This window comes from Camelus bactrianus, chromosome 13, assembly GCF_048773025.1.
Source record: "Camelus bactrianus isolate YW-2024 breed Bactrian camel chromosome 13, ASM4877302v1, whole genome shotgun sequence".
Taxonomy (NCBI): domain Eukaryota; kingdom Metazoa; phylum Chordata; class Mammalia; order Artiodactyla; family Camelidae; genus Camelus; species Camelus bactrianus.
The window spans coordinates 53,423,455-53,444,013 of NC_133551.1; the positions used below are offsets into that span (position 1 = coordinate 53,423,455).

Consider the following 20,559-nt stretch of genomic DNA (forward strand, 5'->3'; position numbering starts at 1 on the left):
AGATTGCTTCCATATCTTGGCTATTGTGAATAATGCTGCGGTGAACATTGGGGTGCATATATCTTTTTGAATTAGCATTTTTGAGTTTTGGGGGGGAAAATACCCAGAAGTGGAATTGCTGGACAATATGGTAGTTCTATTGTTAATTTTTTGAGGAACTTCCGTACTGTTTTTCATAGTGGCTGCACCAACTTACATTGCCACCAACGGTGTATGAGGGCTTTCTTTTCTCCACATCCTTGCCAACATTTAATTTGTTGTCATTTTGATAGCAGCCATTCTGACAGATGTGAGGTGATATCCCACTGTGGTTCTGATTTGCATTTCCCTGATGCTGAGTGATATTGAGCTTCTTTTCATGTGCCTGTTGGCCCATTTTTAAATTGCATTGCTTGTTTTTTTTTGATGTTGAGTTGTATGAGTTCTTTGTCTATTTTGGATTTTAATCTCTTATCAGATACATCATTTGCAAATATCTTCTCCCATTCAATAGGCTGCCTTTTCACTTTTTTATTGTTTCCTTCACTATACAAAAGCTTTTTAGTTTGATGTAGTTACATTTGTTTATTTTTGCTTCTGTTTCCTTTGTCTGAGAATACATATCCAAAAAATACTGTGAGGACCAGTGTTAAAGAGTATATTGCCTATGTTTTCTTCTAGGAGTTTTGTGGTTTCAAGTCTTACCTTCATGTCTTTAATCTATTTTGAGTTCGTTTTTGTATATGGTGTGAGAAAGTAGTCCACTTTGATTCTTATGCATGTAGCTGTCCAGTCTTCCCAACAGCATTTATTGAGGAGGCTGTCTTTTTCCCCATTGTATGTATATTCTTGCTTCTTTTGTTGTAGATAACTGATCATATAATTGTTGGTTTATTTCTAGGTTCTCTATTCTGTTCCACTAATCTACATGTCTGTTTCGTGTCATTGCTGTATTGTTTTGATTACTGTAACTTTCTAGTATAATTTGAAGTCAGAGAGTATGATACCTCCAGCTTTGTTCTTCTTTCTCAAGATTGTTTTGGCTATTCAGAGTCTTCTGTGTTTTCATACAAATCTTTGAATTATTTGTTCTATTTTTGCAAAAAAATGCCATTGATATTCTGGTATCAGGGTGATGCTGGACTTATAGAATGAGTTTGGAAGCATTCCTTCCTCTTCAATTTTCTAGAATAGTTTGAGAAGGACAGGTGTTAACTCTTCTTTAAATATTTGTTAGAAATAACCTGTGAAGCCATCTGGTCCTGGACTTTTGTTTGTTGGGAGTTTTAAAATCACTGATTCAATTTTGTTACTGGTAATTGATTGTATCTCTTCCTGATTTAGTCTTAAGAGATTGTACATTTTCAAGAAAAATTCCATTTTTTCTAGTTTGTCCATTTTATTGGCATATAATTGTTTGTAATAATCTCTTATGATCCTTTGTTTTTCTGGGGTGTCAGTTGTAACTTCTCCTTTCTCAATTTCTGATTTTATGTGGCTGTCCAAACCATTTATTGAAGAGATTATTCTTTCCCTATTGTATGTTTTTTGCTTCTTTGTCACAAATTAATTGTCTGTATATGTGTGGGTTTATTTCTGGGATCTCAATTCTGTTACATTGATCTATGTGTCTGCTGTCCTGCCAATACCATGCTATTTTGATTACTATAGCTTTGTAATATACTTTGAAATCAAGGAGTGTGATACATTCAGCTTTGTTCTTTTTTCTCAGGATTGCTCTGGCTATTTGGACCCTTTTGTGTTCCATACAAATTTTAGAATTCTTGTTCTATTTTTGAGAAAAATGTCATTGAGATAGATTTTGGTAGGGATTGATTGCAGTGAACCTGTATATTGTGTTGGGTAATATGGACATTTTGATAATATTAATTCTTCTAGTTCATGAGCATGAAATATCTTTCCATTTCTTGATGTTTCTTCAATTTCAGTCAACAGTAGCTTATAATTTTCAGTGTACAGGTCACTCCCTCCTTGGTTAAATTTATTCCTATTTGTTGTTGTGGTGGTTGTATATGGGATTTTTAAAAATCTACCTTTCTACTAATAAGTAAAAATGGGTCAAAAACTTGAGTGTAAGATCTTGAAACCACAGAACTCTTAGAAAAAAACATAGGCAGTACACCCCTTTGACATCAGTCTTAACTGAATATGTCTTTCTGAATATGTCTCCTCAGGCAAGGGAAACAAAAACAAAAATAAACATGCGAGGCTACATCAAACTAAAAAGCTCTGCACAGGAAAGGAAATCATCAACAAAACAAAAAGGCAACCTACCAAATGGGGGAAGATATTTGCAAATCATATACCCAGTAAGAGGTTACTATCCAAAATATATAAAGAACTCTCACACACACACACACACAAACAACCCAATTGAAAAATTGGCAGAGGAGCAGAATAGACATTTTTCCAAAGAAATCATACAGATGGCCAACAGTCACATGAAAAGATGTTCACTATCACTATTTATTAGGGAAATGTAAATCAAAACCACAATGAGATATCACCTCATGCCTGTTAGAATGGCTGTTATCAAAAAGGCACAAAATAAGTGTTGGAGAGGATGTGGAGAAAGGGAACCCTTGGGCATTACTGGTGGAAATGTAAACTGGTGCAGTCACCATCGAATGTATGTATTTCATATATATATGGAATGGAAATTGGTGCAGCCTATATGGCGGTTCCTCAAACATTAAGACTAGAACTACCATATGATCCAGCTATCCTACTTCCGGCTATTTATCCGAAGATTACAAAAACACTAATTTAGAAAGATAGATGCACTCCTGTGTTCATCATAGCATTGTTTACAGTAGCCTAAATATGGGAACAACCTAAGTGCCCATCGACAGATGAATGGATAAAGAAGATGTGGTATATACAGTTGACCCTTGAACAAAGTGGAGGTTAGGGGCACCGTCGAAAATCCAAGTATAGCTTCCAGTCAGCCCTCCATATATGTGGGTCCTCTGTATCTGCAGTTCCACATGCATTGATTCAACACACTGTGGATCGGGTAGTACTGTGATATTTACTATTAAAAAATCCACATGTAAGTGGACCTATGTAGTCCAAACTTGTGTTGTTCAAGGGTCAACTCTGTACACAGTGGAATACCATTCAGCCATTAAAAAAAAAAAAACGATGAAATCTTGCCATTTGCAACAACATGGGTGGACCTTGAGGGCATAATGCTAAGTGAGATAAGTCAGACAAAGACAAACACATAGGTATAGTGCCACTCAAACATGGTATAAAATAAAATGAACAAGCCAAACCAAACAGGAACAAATGCATAGATACAGAGAACAGAATTACCAGAGGGGAAGCAGGGTAGGAGGAGGGCAGAATGGGTAAAGGGAGTCAACTGTAGGAAACTAAACTTGTGGTGGCGAGCAACCTGAATGTATACAGTGTACACATGAAACTTACATAACGTTATAAACCAATAAAATAAAATTTAAGAGATCGTAATTTTGCTACAGTTCTGGGACTGTCCTGCCTATTACCAACTGCCTTGGGCTATCTGAGTGGCTGTGACTACAGGGGATGATGAGTCTTTCCGGCTTTTGGCAAGAAGTGTTCAGTTTTTTGATCTTCATGCTGCTATAAGGAATCTCCTCTGCCATTCAAAAGCCCCAAATTACAGTTCTGCTTTTTATGGTGTCCACTTCTGTCCCCCTGAGGCATGAAAGCCGCTGTCCACATGTTACCTCCCTGGAGTTCTGTTGTACAGCCAGTCCATGCTCGTTTATACTTGTATGTTCCATACACATTTATTTATAGTTGAGAAGCATGTATTAAGTGCCTACTGTGTGCCAGGCACTGTTTTAGGCACGGAAGAGAAAATAATGAATGAGCTGTTTATGTTCAAGGAACTTATATTCTAGTGGTGGGGGTGGGCGACAGAGGCAGACTATAAACTAGATAGCAAATAGATATTTGAGATCATTTCGACCTGCATTTAGAGCTTTGGGAAACAAGCAGGGCGTTTCAGGGGTAAGGGTCTCCCCTATTGTTTATCTCCTGTGTGCTCGGTGCCTGACACATGGGAGGTGCTCCCTGAGTGTTTGGTGAATGAAAGGAGGGCTGAGTAGATGAACGTCTCTATCAGTGGTGTCGGCAGGGGGGACAAGGTCGCTTGGAATTCCTTTGTAGGAGCTGAGAGCTTGTGAAGATGCAAGCCGTCTCATTTGCTAATGATCATAATTAAGTCAGAATCTCTTATTTCAACCCAGTGCCTTGGGGAGAGAGGCACAAAGGTTTGGGCTGATGAATTGGCTCCCCCTGCTTCCTTCCCTGCTGTACACCCCCGCCCCTGTGAGTTTTGTGCCCACACCTGCCCAGGTGTGCGCGCGTGCGCACACACACACACACACAGAAACACGCTAATGAGAGCCAGCAGAGCAATCATACCTCGAAGCTGTGTTAAAACAACCAGTCACTGGTGTCCCAGAATCAAACCAGTAGAAAACAAAACCCTGGGGTTAAGAAGATCGAATTACTTTCACCATCATACTTTATCATAATTTCTTCATTCTTGTGTGTCTCTGGTGCTCAAGGCCAGGGACCAGGTTATATGGGGCAGACAGATGTGAAGGCTCTATCCCTGAGCCTCAAATAGGTCATTCCTTAGAAGGGGGAAAAAAAACTTCTGCCCAAATCACTGTAACGCAACAATTCCCAAAGCGCGTTTTCAGGGAGATGCTCTGCCAAAAAAGGTTTCCACGGTTGTCAGGTAAGTTTGGGAAACGTTGCTTACGCTCCCCACCTCTCAGAGACTGCACATGAGCCTAGTAAATGCCCAGAGAAATCCTGCAGAAAAGAAACCTGCTCGACCTTGCTTAACTTCTAGTTTCCCAAATGTCTGGAAGACTTTAGCCTCCCTGCACACTGACTGCAGTTTCCTGGCATCGCTGAAATAGGAATGACAAAATTTTCCCTCCAGCCAAGCCAGAGGTGCCCATTCTCTGTTCTACCCAAGGCAGCCTAGTCTATGAAGTCAGAACTTGGGCAGGATGAGAAAAGAAAGCAAAAGGGCACAGCTCCCCAGCAGGAGAGCGGAATCACTGTTACTAGCTGAGGAACCCTCCCTATGGTTCCAGGCACTGTGGGGCTGCAGCGTGGGGCTTCCCTGGTGAACAAGGAGCTATGGGAGGGACCGGAAGGGATGCCAAGGTGAGCTGGGCTAGACAGTCAAATTCCAGGAGACCAGTGCAAAATCACAAGCCGAGACCCCAGAGGTCAGAGCGTGTGAGCAGAAGTAGACTTGAGCACCTTGGGCTGAATTTGTGGGATTTTTTTTAATTGGAGGAGGCCCTGCAGAGTGGGTAGGCCAGGAGCAGACAACTGTACTGATATTCTCAGCATCTTAAAGTCCTGCTTTTAAAAGCTCCCACCAGGGAGAGGTGTGCCCAGGAGGCCCACCTGGGAAAGCTCATCCCAGAGTCAGGGGCATGGGGTGGGGGTGGGGGTGGGGGTGGGGGTAGGGGGCGGGGCCTGCAGGGCAACGTTTGTTGTTGCTGCCTAATGTGAACAACACGTGTTTTTGCTCCACCAGACTCCTTCCTGTCACTCCAGCAGCATTGTCAGAGAAGAAACAAAACAAAATAGAGAAATGGAGGTTGATTCTATAATTAGTGCAGTTTCTTCACTGTTCATTCAGGATCTCCAGAGATCAATTAGCTTGCTTTTAAGCTAAAAGGCATCTGAATAAGTATTTAACCTGCATAGCAATTGATATTTAAAACAGATGAAGATGGGAGTAATAATGCAGAACAGGCTGGCTTCTTCCTCCTCCGCTAATTTCCCAGGTTCTGCTCCCCCTGCCCCTTGCCTCCGCCCACGCTGCATCCCAGTGGCCTTAGATTGGCCTCCTGGCATTTTCAGGGCAGGGCTGTGGGCGGGCAGGCTGGCACTGGGGGGCTGCTGGCAGCAGGGCTATTTTCCAGATGCTGACCCGACGGTGGAGCAGGGACCTGGGTTGGGAGAGGCACGTTGGTTGGGGCTGGTTATAGGGCCCACCCCCAGCCAGGGAGAAGCAGGCCCTCTCTCTACAGCCACCCAACCATGTCACCAGGCACACAGTGCCCTATCTATCCCTGCAAGGAGCAGGGGCCTGGAAGGATGCCTACCAAGGCTCCTCAGCCTCCGCTTTCTCCTCTAGCAAGAGCCAATCATGCCCAGCGCTGGGGAGGGGGAGGGGCTTGCAGATTGCAGGACCTGGGTGTCCTCTCAGCTGCATGTCTTCTTGGCAGATGGTCTGAAGGATATTTGTGTTTCTTGCTTTGTCACATAAGTATCAAAATCCTGAACTGGAATTAGCTTTTAAAAAACGGAGAGACAGAGAAAGCATATGTGCACACGCTTGTGCACTTATATATGTGTTTATTTAACAAACATGTCTTGACACCCTCTCTGTGCTAGATAGTGTTAGACACTGGGAGTGGGAAAGAGATACTAGGACGACCAAAGTGTGTCCCCACCCTCCAGATGACCACGGCCTAATGGGGAGGGAGTGGTGCACACAACATGTAACACGTAGGAAGGTACAGAGGATGAATGTGGAGCTCAGGGAAGGTGGTTTAGTTGGGAACCCCCAAAAGCAGGCCCTGTAATGAGTTGAGGTGCAAGCAGCTTATCTGGGAGGTGATCCCAGGAAGCATGGAGATGAAGCAGGGAAGCGAGAACGGGGAGGAGGGAAACCAATGAAGATGTGTTAGCAGGTGGGTTATGCTGTGGGCAACTGGGGTTCAGCGCTGCTGGGGCCCTTTGGAAAACTGGGTAGATCATGCTTCAGAATTGCACCTTTGAGTCATGAGAAAGCCAGGGTTCGTCCACCTGCTCTCTGCCTCCTCGGCTGAGGCTCTGCTGAGCTCGACTCCCTGGCTCTTGTGTCCTGTCCTTCGCTGGCTCCACCTGTGCCATCACCAGAGAATGTCCTCAATACGGAAAGCCCAGGGGGGCAAAGGAAATGCCTACAGGTGGCCCCTGGGATGGGACAAGAACATAAGGACAGTGTCTGCTACACAAGGTTCAGAGGAGAATTACAGAAGCCAGGTTTGGAAGGAGGAGACAGAAGGAAAGGAGATCCAGACAGAGGCATGAGGCAAAGGGTGAGAAGTGCATGTGGATGGAGGACGTCCTGCTTGGGGGAGCTGAGGCTGAAAGAGGTCAGGCCGGAACTGGGGGCCTTGAATGCCAGGCTTAGGGCTGGCCTTTCTGCTCTGGGCAGGTTGCATGGGGCTGGACTGTGTGATGGTTCTGCCCTTCCAGGAGGTGGGACAGCCCTGCCAGTGACTCGGGATTCCCAAGCTTCATCCCTTCAGCCCCTTCGGCAAGGGCGCTTACTGCCCACTGGGCCCCTCCGCAGCAGCCCCATTCCCAGCAGCCCTGGCTCCTGCTCCTCCGCCTGATGACAGCCCATCGGTCATCAGGGTCTCTGGGTAGTACGGGAGCCTCCAACCATCCTCCTGATGCGGTCGATTCTGCAATATTTGACTTGCGTGTCCCTGAGTTGTACAGACAAAGCTCCGCATATCACCAGATCAATTAAAACAACTGCCACCAGGTCCTGGGACTCAATCGGGAGCCCTCCCCTGGGACTCCCCGGGATTACACATCCTCTCCTCAGATCTTCTTTTTCTCTGGATGCCCCCATCTCAGTTAAAGGCCCCTCGGCTCCCCTGTCACCACATAATAATAACTTCTTGCCCTTATGAGGGCTTACAATGTGCCTTAGATGATTTATGCCATTTAAACCTCAAAACAACACTATTTGTATGTGCTATTAATATCCTTGTGTTCAGGTGACAAAATGGAGGCACGTGGCAGGGAAGGGACTTACCCAAGGTTGCACAGCTGGAAAACAGAGGGGTCAGTTCAAGCGCAGGCAGCCTGGTGCAGGCTTGACCGCACCCGCATCCTGGTCCAGATTCTGGGACATCTTTGATGCCCCCTTTCCCCAGCCCCTGCCTCCCCGCTTCATCTCATCCCTGACCAGTCCTAGAGACACAAATGCAGCAGCCTCCCTCCTGCCTGGCCCCTGCCTTACTCCCTCCCCACTGGCCCTCCCCCAGCGCAAGTCCTCATCCCCGTGAACCACCCAAGGCCATTCTCTCCCCCGCTGGTGCTGTGTGCCCTCCACAGCTCAGCTCTGAGCAGGGCAGGTGCTGCCTCCTCCATGGAGACATCCACAGTGCCCTCTCCTCTGAGTCTCTGCAGCTTTCTAGACGTTCTGATCGCGTGGAGAGTTTTCACCCTTAGAGTGCTCTTATTCATGCCCCTTCTCTCATTTCCTCTTCCAAGCTGTGAGCTCCTACAGACCTAGGAGTATGCCTGATCTCTCTTTGAGTCGTCTGGTGCCCAGTATGGGTCCTTGTTAACACCTGTAGCCAAAAAAATATTTGGGGGAGTGAATGAATGAATGAATGAACCAACCAACCAACCAACAGATCCACAAAAGGGGAGACACATATACACTTTGTCTCCCATCCCTTGCCCAGGACCTCAGAAAACACATCCCTGGACCTTTTCCTCTGGGCACTGCTTACCGTCTACAAACCACATCCTATGCCCGGGGGGAACGCCAGCCAATGTGTCCCCCCAAGCTCCTCCTCCTGCTGAGACCAGGGCACAGAAAGGCAGGTCCTGAGGCACTGCCAGGGCCCTCCAAAATGCTGGCTAAGGTGCAGTAGAGAGCAGAGCCTGGCTTTTCCAACCCACGGGCTGCACAGAGCCGCAGGGGCCCTGGCAGGGAGAAGAGAGAACCCTGATCAGAACAGACAGGGAGGCGGCCCCAGGAAGAAGCTGTTAGCAACAATCTCACTGATCAGCATCTCAATTAATCTCTCCGACACCTTGGAAACTTCAGAAAAAGAACAAAGCAGATGAGAAAAGAAAGAACAGACTCAGGCCCCAGAGGACAGACCGTGCCTGGGCCTGGGGTACTGGGAACGTGCCTGTCTCCTGGGACTTAGCCACCAGACGGGTGTCAGCACGTGGCTGAACCTGCTGGAGTCTGCCAGGCTCACAGCTCCGGGCTGGGCTGGCCGGGCTGCTTTTGCAAAGGCCAAAGTCAAGATCATAAAGTTGTTTGAAAGAAGGGAGAATCTCAAGACGCCCTAGATAGTCATGAGGTCATGGGCTTAAGCAAGGAACTCAGCCTTCTGCTCCCATCTGCCGGAGGTAGGGCCTATCAATTGGGGGATCTCTAGGGCCATCTGCCCAGAAGGAGTGTGTCTTGGGACAGCAGGGGGCGTGGGGGCTGCCTCCTTGCCCTGAATGATGAGACGTGGCAGGACAGCACGGGGTTTTTGAGGTCACATTCAGCTTGACCCAGGTCACTGTAATTCACGTGGGAGTCAGGGCCATGCCACCATTTGGACACATTTCCAGAGACAGAAAAAGCAATCTTAAAAATAAGGGCATTTATGCTTAGGGCAGTCAGAACGTTTCTAGAAACATGACAACGTGACCTTGGAGAAGGAGTGAGAAGGAAGTTGGCTCCAGTTGGCACAGCTAGTTCCAGCCCTCCTCCCCGACCCTGGGCCCTGCTTTTCGCTGTCAGCAGATGAGGTTAGTTTTGAGCAGCGGTTTTCGTGCTGTGCCTGGTGGAGCCCTGGGGCCGCCAGAGCCTTCTCAGGAACAGTGGCATCCAGTGTTTAAGAGCCCCAGTGACAAAAATGGGCTTGGGCCATGGTGTGCGGGTAACCGTGCTCTCCAGGAAAAAAAAAAAAAAAAGCTCTCGTTTGTAGCACCTGCTTATCTTTGTGGTATAAATACTCTCACGGTGGCTGATTTCAAGCTGCCAACACTTTAGTAACTCGCTTTCAAAACGCCTGAAGGTTTAACAAATGGCCCTAACAAGCTGGCTTTGGTTGCGGAAGAGAATTTACCACATAGTAGTTTAAACAACATCTTTAACCTCTCAGGGCCTCAGTTTTCTCTTGTGTAAAATGGGGCAATAATGGTTTCTATCTAATGGGATTGTAGAGGTTATTCAATGAACTGGGTGGAAAGCCCTGGGCATCATCCCTGACACATGATCAGTTATTATTATTGTTGTTGTTATGTGTTTTACCCACTGGGTTTCCACTCAAGGTTTTGTTGGAAGAAAATATTCCAGCTGCACTAGTGCTCCACCCCTGCTAACATCTTCTGGGCCCCATCACACAGCACATGCGCGTGCGCGCGCGCACACACACACGTACACACACACACACAGACCCCATCCCATTTCCTCAGCAGCCCTGGTGTCTCTGCTCCATTTTATTAAAGCAGAAAGCAGTGACAATTATTTTCATAATGAACTGGCTCTTCAAATTAATGCCAATTACACTATGCAATCATGATTAAGATTATGCATTAATCAACGGTGCCAACCTACTTATTAGCCTCTTTAAATAACGATCATGAGGAATGTATGGGAAGAAAGAGAATGGAGAGGAGCCAGTTGAATGGGGGCGCTGCCTGGAAGTGGGGTGGGGTGCTCCCTCCAGAAGCCAAGACCCAAAGCAGCCTGTCTTCCATGAGTGGAGCCTGGATCAGAACCCTGGCCCATCAGAGCCTGAGCTTCCACAGCTCCCTGCTCTATAGCGCCCTCTGCGCAAAAGAGAAGGAGGTCAAGAGGACCCAGAAGGCAGATGGTAAAAGAACCCTCAAAAGTTTTCCAGTTGTTGAGGTTTGGTGCCCCCTTCCCTTCCTCCAAAAGCACTGAGACGTAGGTGATTGATACTCTCCCTGGAGCAACGTCACCCTTATCTTAGGTCAGGTTACCCAGATGCAGAGCCTGACTCAGGGATTCAGATGCCTGGGGTTGATAGCAGGGAAGAGTGCTCTTTAGGAAAACCCTGTAGGGGAGTGAGCAAAGCAGGACAGGGAAGGGGACAGGACTGAGCAAAGATGTGGTCTTAGGTAAGATCTGGCCTTTGTCTGATGCAAGGTGGGGATGTTGGGAGGGGCTCTGGAGCATACAGGCACCACAGAGTTATACCACCCTGAGGCAAGGGGACCACCTTTTTGAGCCCTAGTATTAATCAGTCATTAGCTGCAGGCTGCCCCCCAGGGTGGGATGAGTGATATAACCTTCTGGCCAAGGTGGTTTGGTGTAACTGGGAACAATTCTCTAGAGAAAAGGGCAGCCTGTGAATGGAACCAAGATTCACACCCAGGTCTACTGCCTTCAGAACCCACTCTCTGAACCTTTCTGCTGTATCCAAGTATTTGCTGCCTGGGTGTCCCTAGACACCCAAACTTTGGGGGTCACCTTGCCCTTCGTGTTGAAGTAGAATGACTCCCATCCTTGCACTGTGTTTGGGAGGTGGGAATGGGGGGAGCCTCTCCCCAGAAACATCTGAGATGCCCTAGGACTTCAGGTTTCTCCTAATCACCTCCTGTTCCAACTTCCTTCTCTGCTGACTCTTCCATCCCCTCTCATCCCACCTCCTGCACCTCTTGTCCTCCTTCTGTCCTGATTCACCCTCTGCTGGGCTCTGCCCACCTTCCTTCGCTGTCCCCAAAGAGCACAAGGTGGGATCAGTTTCCTGTGACTGATTTTACTAATGATGGGGCTTCTGTAAGGAAGGAGACGACAGCGTAATTTAGGCCAACTGGACACTAAGCACCAGGAGTCACTGTGTTAACACAGCCCTTCCTGCCCTGGCCTCACCTGCCTTTGGTCCTGGGATATAGTGTCCTCTTCTTTCTCCCCATTTGCGCTCACTTCCTATCTATTCCCTTTCTCCTGGACTCTTCTTTGCCATCCTCTCCACAAGGAAGCTCAGCATTCCATCTTTGTTTCTTTTGCACAACAATTCAGTACTATCTTTGTCTTATTTTCTCCATCTAGGCCCTTAAGGTGCTTTTACCTCTGAGGTAAAGGCTGTCTTTCCCCATGGAAGAGAGCCAGCTGGCCAAGTACAGCCCACTGCCTATTTTTGTAAACAAAGTTTTATTGAAACACAGCCGCACCCATTGTTTACTTATCATCTACTGCTTTCATGCTACAATCAAAAAGTCAAGTAGACCAGCTGACCCATGAAGCCAAAAATATTTACTATCTTCTCCTTTATAGAAAAAGTTTGGGAACCCCTGCCCTAGAATGTGGAAAGCTCAGAATTTATTTTGCTTTTCTAGCATTGTTTCATGCCTCCTTTAATAACTACTCTTTACTAAGTCCTGGCCAAATGGTACACATTCAGCTCCATTGTTTTCTTTCTTCTTGCAACAGTCAACCCTTTGAAGTACATGCCCCATTTTAGGTGAAGAAACTGTGTCTCAGAGAGATTGAGTGAGTTCCTCCAGTGGGTAGAGCTGGGGTTTGGACAGAGGCATGGCTGTCACTGGAGCCTGAGTGGGGAACCTCTCCACTACTGGGTCTAACAGCCGAGCACCACACGTGCTGGTTATGGTCACCTGCTTATTGTCACCTGAGTGCTCCTAGGGAGCAGGGACCCAGGACTGACTTCTCTTATCCCAGCCCCCAGTGACAGTTTGGCAGGGGGCAGAGACCAGTGGGTACTCTTGGAACTGAATTGTGTATCCTCTAGGCTTGAGACCCTCTCTCTCCTCTCCCCCCCACCTGCCAAGGTCTGAGAGGCAGGCAAGGATATGTGAAGCCCTAGGAAATGGCCCATTGTCCCATGACCTTTGACCTTCTTTTGGGACAGGGCTCTGTAATGACTAGATTTCTCCTCAGGCTCTCTTGGAAGATTTTTTTTTAATTTTTACATTTTAAAATAATAAAAATAATACATATTCATTGGAAATAATTTGGAAAAATCAAGAAACTACAAAGAGCAAGATTAAAAGATTGAAAAAGAGCAAAATTAAAAGTTAAAACCCCTTCTACCCAGAGAAGGTCGCTAGTAACAGGATACAAATCCTTCTAGTCTTTTTTCTATAAATACAGATATGCGTCTTTTGTTTGATAAATAAGTATCACACTGTAATAGTATTTTGTTGCCTTTTGGTTGGGGCGGGGGGAAGGTGAGCATTTTCTGTATCATGAAATATTTTTAAGAGCAATTTTTAAAAGCTTTTTTCCTTATTACCAAAGTTCTTGTTCAATGCAGAGGACTTGGTTGGTTGGGGAAGCACTAAGCAAAAGCTATCCATTATCTTTTTACTTTCTAGAAAGAACCTCTGTTAACATTTCAGTGTATGCCCTTCTGGTATGTCCTTTTTGACTTTAATTGGAATTGCATTAAATTTATAAATTAATTTGAGGAGAACTGACATCTTTACAATATTGAGCCTTCCCTTCCAGGAGAAAGTTATGTCTCTCCATTTATTCAAGTCTTCTTTTATGTCCCCCAGTAAAGTTTTGTAGTTTTCTTGATATAGGAATTGCACATTTATTGTAAAGTATTTTATTTTTTTGTTGTTGCTTTTGTGAATAGGGTCTCTTTTCTCCCTTGAAATTCCTCACTGTTTATTGCTGGTTTATAGGACGGCATACATTTTTTTCTATATACATTTTACATGCTGGCCATTTGATGAGCTTTCTCCTTACTTTCTACTAGGTTTTCATCTGATTCTCTTGAGTTTTTAAGAGAATGGTAGTAAGCATCTGCAGATAATATTGTGTCTCTTTTCTGATTGCACTACTATGATTTGTTATTTTTGTCTTATTTATACTGTTATTTTAAAGACTATTTTATTGTGGAGAGTGTCTGTCATATACGCTTAAGGAGAATGGTATAGTGAATCCCCCTGTACTCCCCACTTGGCCCCAGCAACCAGCAACCCATGACCTTTCCTGTCCTATGAGCACTCCCTTCACATCCTCCCCTCTCAGATCAATTTGAAGCAAATCCCGGACATCATATCACGCCATCCTATACCCTGACTGTGAATGCCTGCAACTTGTTCTGCCATATGGGTGGATTTTAATATATTGAGTAATCTTCTGCTTTTGAACATCAAGTTGTTTCTACTTTTTTTCAATATTATGTCAAGAATATCCTCATACATAAATGTTTATGTATTTCTAACTTTTTCTAAATTATACTTGCAGAAATGGAATTACTAGATCATATGGTATTTTGATCACTTACTTTCCTTTAAACACATATACACAATCACACGATGGCTTTTCTGATTAGAAATAGAACATGTGTTCGCCACAGAACTTTTTGGAAATACAGAAAAACACAAAGAAGGAAATTAAAGTCACCCATAAACCTCCCCCTCAGAAGGAACCCCCCCTTAACATCTGGGGATGCATTCTTCTTGTCTTGTTTTATGCATGTGCTCAACGTGTTTTTGCACCCCCACACAGACTCACGTGCGTGCACACTACATGTTACAAACTGTAAGCCTGCTTGAGAACCAGCACCAGGGTGGGGAGAGCAGCAGATTTATTTGTTCACTTTTTAAAACATTCACTTCTTTTTTTTTAATTTTCAAAACAATTGAACAACCCAGATACCCATCAACTGGTGGTGAATGAGTAAATAAAACGCAGTACATCCATAGAAAGTATTACTATTTGACAATAAAAAGAAATAAAGTACTGATACACATCACAACATGGATGAACCTCAGAAACATTATGCTCAGTGAAAAGAGCCAGTGCAGAAGACCACATATTGCCTAATTCCATTTATATGAAAAGCCCGAAAAAGCCAAATCTCCAGAGTCAGAAAGTAAATTAGTGATTGCCTGAGGCTGGGGGTGAAAACAATGATTGACTGTAAGTGGGCACCAGGGATCTCACTGGAGTGATGGAAATGTCCAGAAGTTGGGTTGTGATGGTCACACAATTTAGTAAATTCACTGAAAATCATTGAACACTAAAACAGGGTAAATCTGATGAAATTTCTTAATGTAAATAATACCTCAATGAAGTTTATTTTGTAAAAGAATAAAGTTTACTTGGGAAATAAGAAAGCAGAAGGAACAAAATGAGAAATCTGTTACATAGGACTATTCACTTGTTTTGTTTGGAAATGTTTCCTGTTCTTACGTCAGTGACGTAAATTCCTCCTCCTCTTCCTTCTATTCTTCCTTTTCTAACGTGGGGTCACACTGCATCTCCTGTGTTATAACTTTCTTTTTTTGCTTAAAATGTATCATAGATATTTCCCAAATCATTACATTTTTGCTCTCATGTGGAAATGTAGAGCAAATGGCCGTTCACTTACTGTTTCTCTGGTGTTGAACATCTCTAGATCCACCTCCTCATACATGATCTGTGTGCCCGTCATTGAAGTCAGTTCCTAGAAACCGAGGTATTGAGTCAAAGATGTGAGCATTTTTAAGGCTTTCTGATACATTTCTAATGGCCTTCTAGGAAGGTGGGTGTACCAGTTCCCACTTCCACCAACAGTAAAACAAATGTGTGTTTCCAAACACCCTCAGCAAAGCTGGGTGTTATAATTTCTTTTGTATGTCTGCCAATAACTCAGGCAAAAAGTGGTATTTTATTGCTAGTTTAAACTGAGTTTATTTGATTATCGCAGAGGATGCACATTTCTTCATATGTTAATAGCTCCTTTGTATTATTTTTTTTTTCTTTTGTAAAATGCCCATGCTTGCCCTTTGCACATTTTTCTATTGGCGTATTTGTCTTTTTAAGAGTTTTAAGTGCTTTTTATAAGATAAGAACATCAAGCTTTACACTGGCTTATATGTTACGGATATTGTTTCCAAGTTTGTTGTTTGCATTTTAATTTTGTTTATGGTAGTTTCGACATATACACATTTTATGTTATTTCTGTGGAATTGCCAATTTTTCTCCTATGGTTTCTGACTTTATTGGAATGCCTAGGAAGACCTCAATATTATATAATATTCTCAGAGATTGTCTTTTAAGTTACTTTTATAGTATTCCTCCCCTCCTTCCTTCCCTTACTTTCTTGCTATTTAATCTTTACTCCATCTGGAATTCATTTTGATATATAGCTTAAGATTGGAATCTTACTTAAATTTTCTCCCAAATAATTGAACAATTGTCTGAGCACAATTAATGAATAATTCATGTTCTACCTACTGATTGGAAATAGCCACCTTTATCATGTCTTAAATACTTATCTCTACTTGAATCTCTTTCTGGGGGCTTTTATCTTCTTCCATCGATCTATCTGTGTTTCCATATGCCATTAGGACATGGTTTTAATTATTTTGACTTTATGATAGATTTTAAATCTGGCAGTGGAAGTCACCTCTCATCTCTTTTTAAGCTGTCATTTTTTATTTAGTCTTCTAGGTGTATTTTAGAGTCATTTTGTCAAGTAAAAAAAAAAATACGTATATTCTTCTTGATTCAGATTGGAATTGCATTTAACTGCAAAAGTAATCTGGAGAAAAACTGACACCTTGATCCTTGACCCTAACTACCCAGGAACATGATGTGCCACCTCATTTAAATCTATTTTTATGTCTCTCACTTAAGGTGTTTTGTTATTTTTAATATTAGAACTGGTTTATGATTAGTTTTCTTAATATTTTGTTTATATTGTAAAGGATATCCTTTTGCCAGATACAACATTGTAAACTGACTTTACTTCAATTTAAAAAAAAGATAAATATTATAAAAAAAATTTTTTTACTGGTCATTGCTGATTTAAAGAAACACTTAATTTGTGTTCATTAAACTTGACTCTCCTAATAGTTCTTACTAGTTTTCATGTTTAGGGATTATTTCAAGAGTTTTTAGGAAAGCACTTAGATCATTTGCAAATAAGAATTTTTTTCTTTCCAAGAGGTATGCCTCTAAATTCATTTTCCTTCTCATCTCATTGGTTAATGGTGTGATGTGATTCCTTACACTCCTTTTTTTCCCCCTTTAATGAGAATGCCTCTAGTGTTTCACCATTAGTTGATATTAAAGGCCAATTTGAGGTGAAGATGCTTCAAGGAAGTGTTTTTTCTGGAGCTAGTTTATTAAGCATTCTTAACAGCAATAGGTATTGAATTTTATCAAATGCCTTTCTGTATTTTGTGAGTTGATCATATTTTTTTCCCTTTGAACTATTGATGTGACAGAATGATCTTCATAGATTTCTTTATATTGAACCACCCTCACATTCCTGGAATACAACTCTGTGGTCATGGTGTGTTATCCTTGAAATATTCTATTAGATTCTACTTGCCAGTACTCAATAGGGAATTTTCATAGCAATATTCACAAGTTGGTCATTTTATTTTGGCTCTATGTGTCAGTCCCTGTTATCAGGAATTTGCTAGCTGAGTGAAATGAACTGGGAGGATTTTCGTATTTTTTTATGCCCCAGCACAACTTCTACATGTGGGAATTACCTAGCATACTATTAAATATCTGGGGAAAGATTCTTGCCCATAAAACCTTCTGAGCCAAGCAGCTTTCTTAGCAGCCCTCCTCCTTCCCCAGCACACACAATTTTACCCATCTCTCACAGGAGGAATCTTTGAGTATGCAGACGGCCCCAACGCCCAGGTCATGAACGCTGAGGAACATGCCTTTCGATTTTCTGCCAACATCATCAACAGAAACAGGACTCTGCTGCCCAACACAACCTTGACCTACGACATCCAGAGGATTCACTTCCATGACAGCTTTGAGGCCACCAAGAAGGGTGAGTGCGCTGCCCCTACCGCTGCCATCCTGGCCTGGGGTGGGTGGGGGTGGGGGGGGGTCGGTGTGGGGTTGCTGTCCAAGGTCCTGAAAACGGGCCAAAGCTCTGGGTTGATTTGAGGCTTAGAGCCTTTTCTGCCTGGTTTCAGGACCAGCCTCAGGCCCAGTTCATCTTAGGCTGTGTCATCTCCCAGGATCAGTGGGTTGTCCCTCAGGAGTTCCCAGAGGCCAAGAGAGAATGAAGGGCCAGGGGAACAGGGTGGGTCTGAGGGGTGGGGGCCTGATATGGGTAAGGAGGCTAGCCTTGGTCTCCAAAGCCTCTGAATCAAAGCCAGCATTTTCAAACTTATTTTTTCTTTCATTGAAATCCTACACAGTATATCAGTATTTGGAAAATATATATAAAACAGATAACGTATGAGCTCAAATACACAACATTTACTTGCCATAAAAAGACTTACTGAAAACAAAAACAGCTGTTTCTGTGGCTATGACAGTTTGAACCCAGAGGCTGTGGATGACACTTGAAGTCTGACATTGGTTTTAGCTTTCAGTACATCTCCATATTTTTGTTTAGTCTGCATAATAACCAGAAAACCATAGTTCACAAAAATAATTGTAGTAAACCCAGTTTTCCTCACACCTGAATTTTAAAAAATCAAATATTGAGCTGCGTTCTTTCACGTTAGTGGTACATTTACAATAAACTCCAGTGACTGCATAGACTGAACTTTATTCCAAGATCCTCAAGGAAAAAACAAGGTAACTTGTCAATACCTCAATGAGCTAGCAGTATCCAATGTGGCATATGGCACATTTGAGTATACAAGTATGTTCTTTGTCCCTGTCTTTAAAAATGCAGTTAATATATATAGTTTCTTAGAATTTAATGTAAAGGCTTAGATAACTCTGGAAATAACTTCCAAAGAACCCTCGAATTCCATGCAACACTGTTAAAAAAAATCTTGGACCTAAGAAATCTCATTCCTAGGGAAGTCTAGGTCATCCTTCTTATAATATGCTGTCATAGCACATTGCTTTTCTTCTTCAAGGCCCTTGTCACAATTTGTAGTTAAATAATTGTATGTATTTAATGTCTTTCCCCTTATTTCCAACACCTCTGAAAGGAAGTCTCTCTCCTGTTAACTGATACAGCCTGGCACCTACAAGACTGGCATATAGTAAATGCTCAGTGAAATGACCGTTGAATGAATCAATGAATGAGTAGTGTGAGAATGGGGTGCGGGAAGCTGAGCATCATTGCCCAGGATTTCTGTCAGTTGAGCATTATCCATGCATCTTGGGAAGACTAAGGCCCATCCACAAGCTCCCCTTGGTCTTTCTAAGGGGTTCTCAGGAGTTAATCAAGGTCTCCTGGACTCTCAGGTGCAGACCTGCCAAGGTGCTGCCTGCTGCTGGCTCTGTTTTCCAAAGTCCCATTGTGGGTACACATCTCAGCACAGAAAGGCAGCATAGTATGGGCTTGGAGCCAGACTGCCTGGACTTGCACCCTGTCCATTCTGATATTAGTTGTGTGACCTTCCACAATATGCCCCGTGCCTCAGTTTTTTCATCTATGAAATGGGCACACCTCTGAAGTGCTTGGCACTTCAGTGTCTGGCATATATGAGGTACCATTGGACTTTGTTCTTATCACATTGGCTGCCTTGCTCTCCACACACTGAGCCATCAGGTCAAGGGCCTCACACCTACAGGTGCTTCACTGCTGGTCCCTGACTCACCCACCTTGCTTCTCCACACCTTGTGCGCTGAAGGTTGGTGGAGGTTGGCGAGGGTCCCGGCATTAAACACTGTTACCACTGACATTTTTGAGGCCACTGCCTCAGTGTCAACCTGCACACAGACTAGAGGCACCCCATCCTATTAGCCTTAAAGAGTGGTCCTTTGTCATCACTTCATCCCTCCTCTCCCTGTGCTGGCATGCACTCCTCACTGCCCACATCCTCCTAGCTCTCTCCCAGCATGCCCTGCAGCCAACAACGTGCAGTCAGGTCTCCACCTCCCTGCTGAGAGTCCATGCTGGCACCCTCTGCCCGGCCTTGTCCAGCTAGAAAATGACTGAACTCACTTAACTCACTTAAAACTGCTCGGTAAAAAGGTAAAAAGACACAGAACAAATGCCTGGGGACAGAACACAGAGGCCCACGTGGGACACAACCACCCCAAAGGGCTGGGCTGTCTTCTGCCCATTTTTTCTAAAACTCACTAAAAGAATATGATGACTCTCTAGTGGTGCACCTGCCGTTCAGCACAGGGACCTTTCCCGGCAGTGAGCCCAGGGCAGAGCTTCAGAGCCTTCCGAAGCACTTCCTCCAGCAGGAACTCACAGTCTCACACTATGTGGAATTACCTGGTGGTAGGTGAGTAGACCTGAGACAGAAACACTCAGTACTGAAAGTCCAGCCAGATTGGTTGAAGTGACCAAAGCTACAGCCCCTACCTACCCTACAGCAGGTCACACGACCTGTTTATTTGTAGTCCTGTCTAGTCTAGCCCCAACATGACCCTCCAGCCACGTCTGTGCCGCTCGCTTTCTCAGCCCCTGGATTCTAGCCATCTGTGCCGTACTCAGGGGGCCATGCTTCTTCTGACCTCAGGGCTTTACTCGTGCTCTTCTCTCTGCTTATAATTCCTTTCCCCATCCCACACTGCCCTGCCCTTTGTCTAAATAACTCCTCCTTCTCCTCACTTCTAATCTTCAGGGGGAGCCCTCCCCAAGCCCCCAGAGAAGGTTAGATCTCCCTGCTTCCATCTTATAAACACTGTGGACTTTCTTTTCTCACCTCTGATCCCGGATGTGTGTCAGTGTGTAATTATTGTCTATCTCTTCGGCAAGACTGCCCTCCCTTTGCCTCTTCATTGCTGTGCTATAGAGTCATGGTTCTGACCGCTGGTGCCATACACTCATTTACCTGTTTTTGAACTTTACATAAATAGAATACCATGTGCTTTTTTGAGTCTTGCTTCTTTCACCCTACAAT

The 20,559-nt window shown here is 44.2% G+C and overlaps 1 protein-coding gene across 1 annotated transcript in view; it reads left to right on the forward strand.

Annotated features, from left to right (window-relative positions):
• GRIK3 (glutamate ionotropic receptor kainate type subunit 3) overlaps positions 1-20,559 on the forward strand; it is a 226,344-nt gene that overhangs the window by 118,204 nt on the left and 87,581 nt on the right. Inside the window, exon 2 of the mRNA XM_074376813.1 lies at positions 17,382-17,558. Coding sequence (XP_074232914.1) covers positions 17,382-17,558 — 177 coding nt within the window. The remainder of the gene's footprint in view (positions 1-17,381; positions 17,559-20,559) is intronic.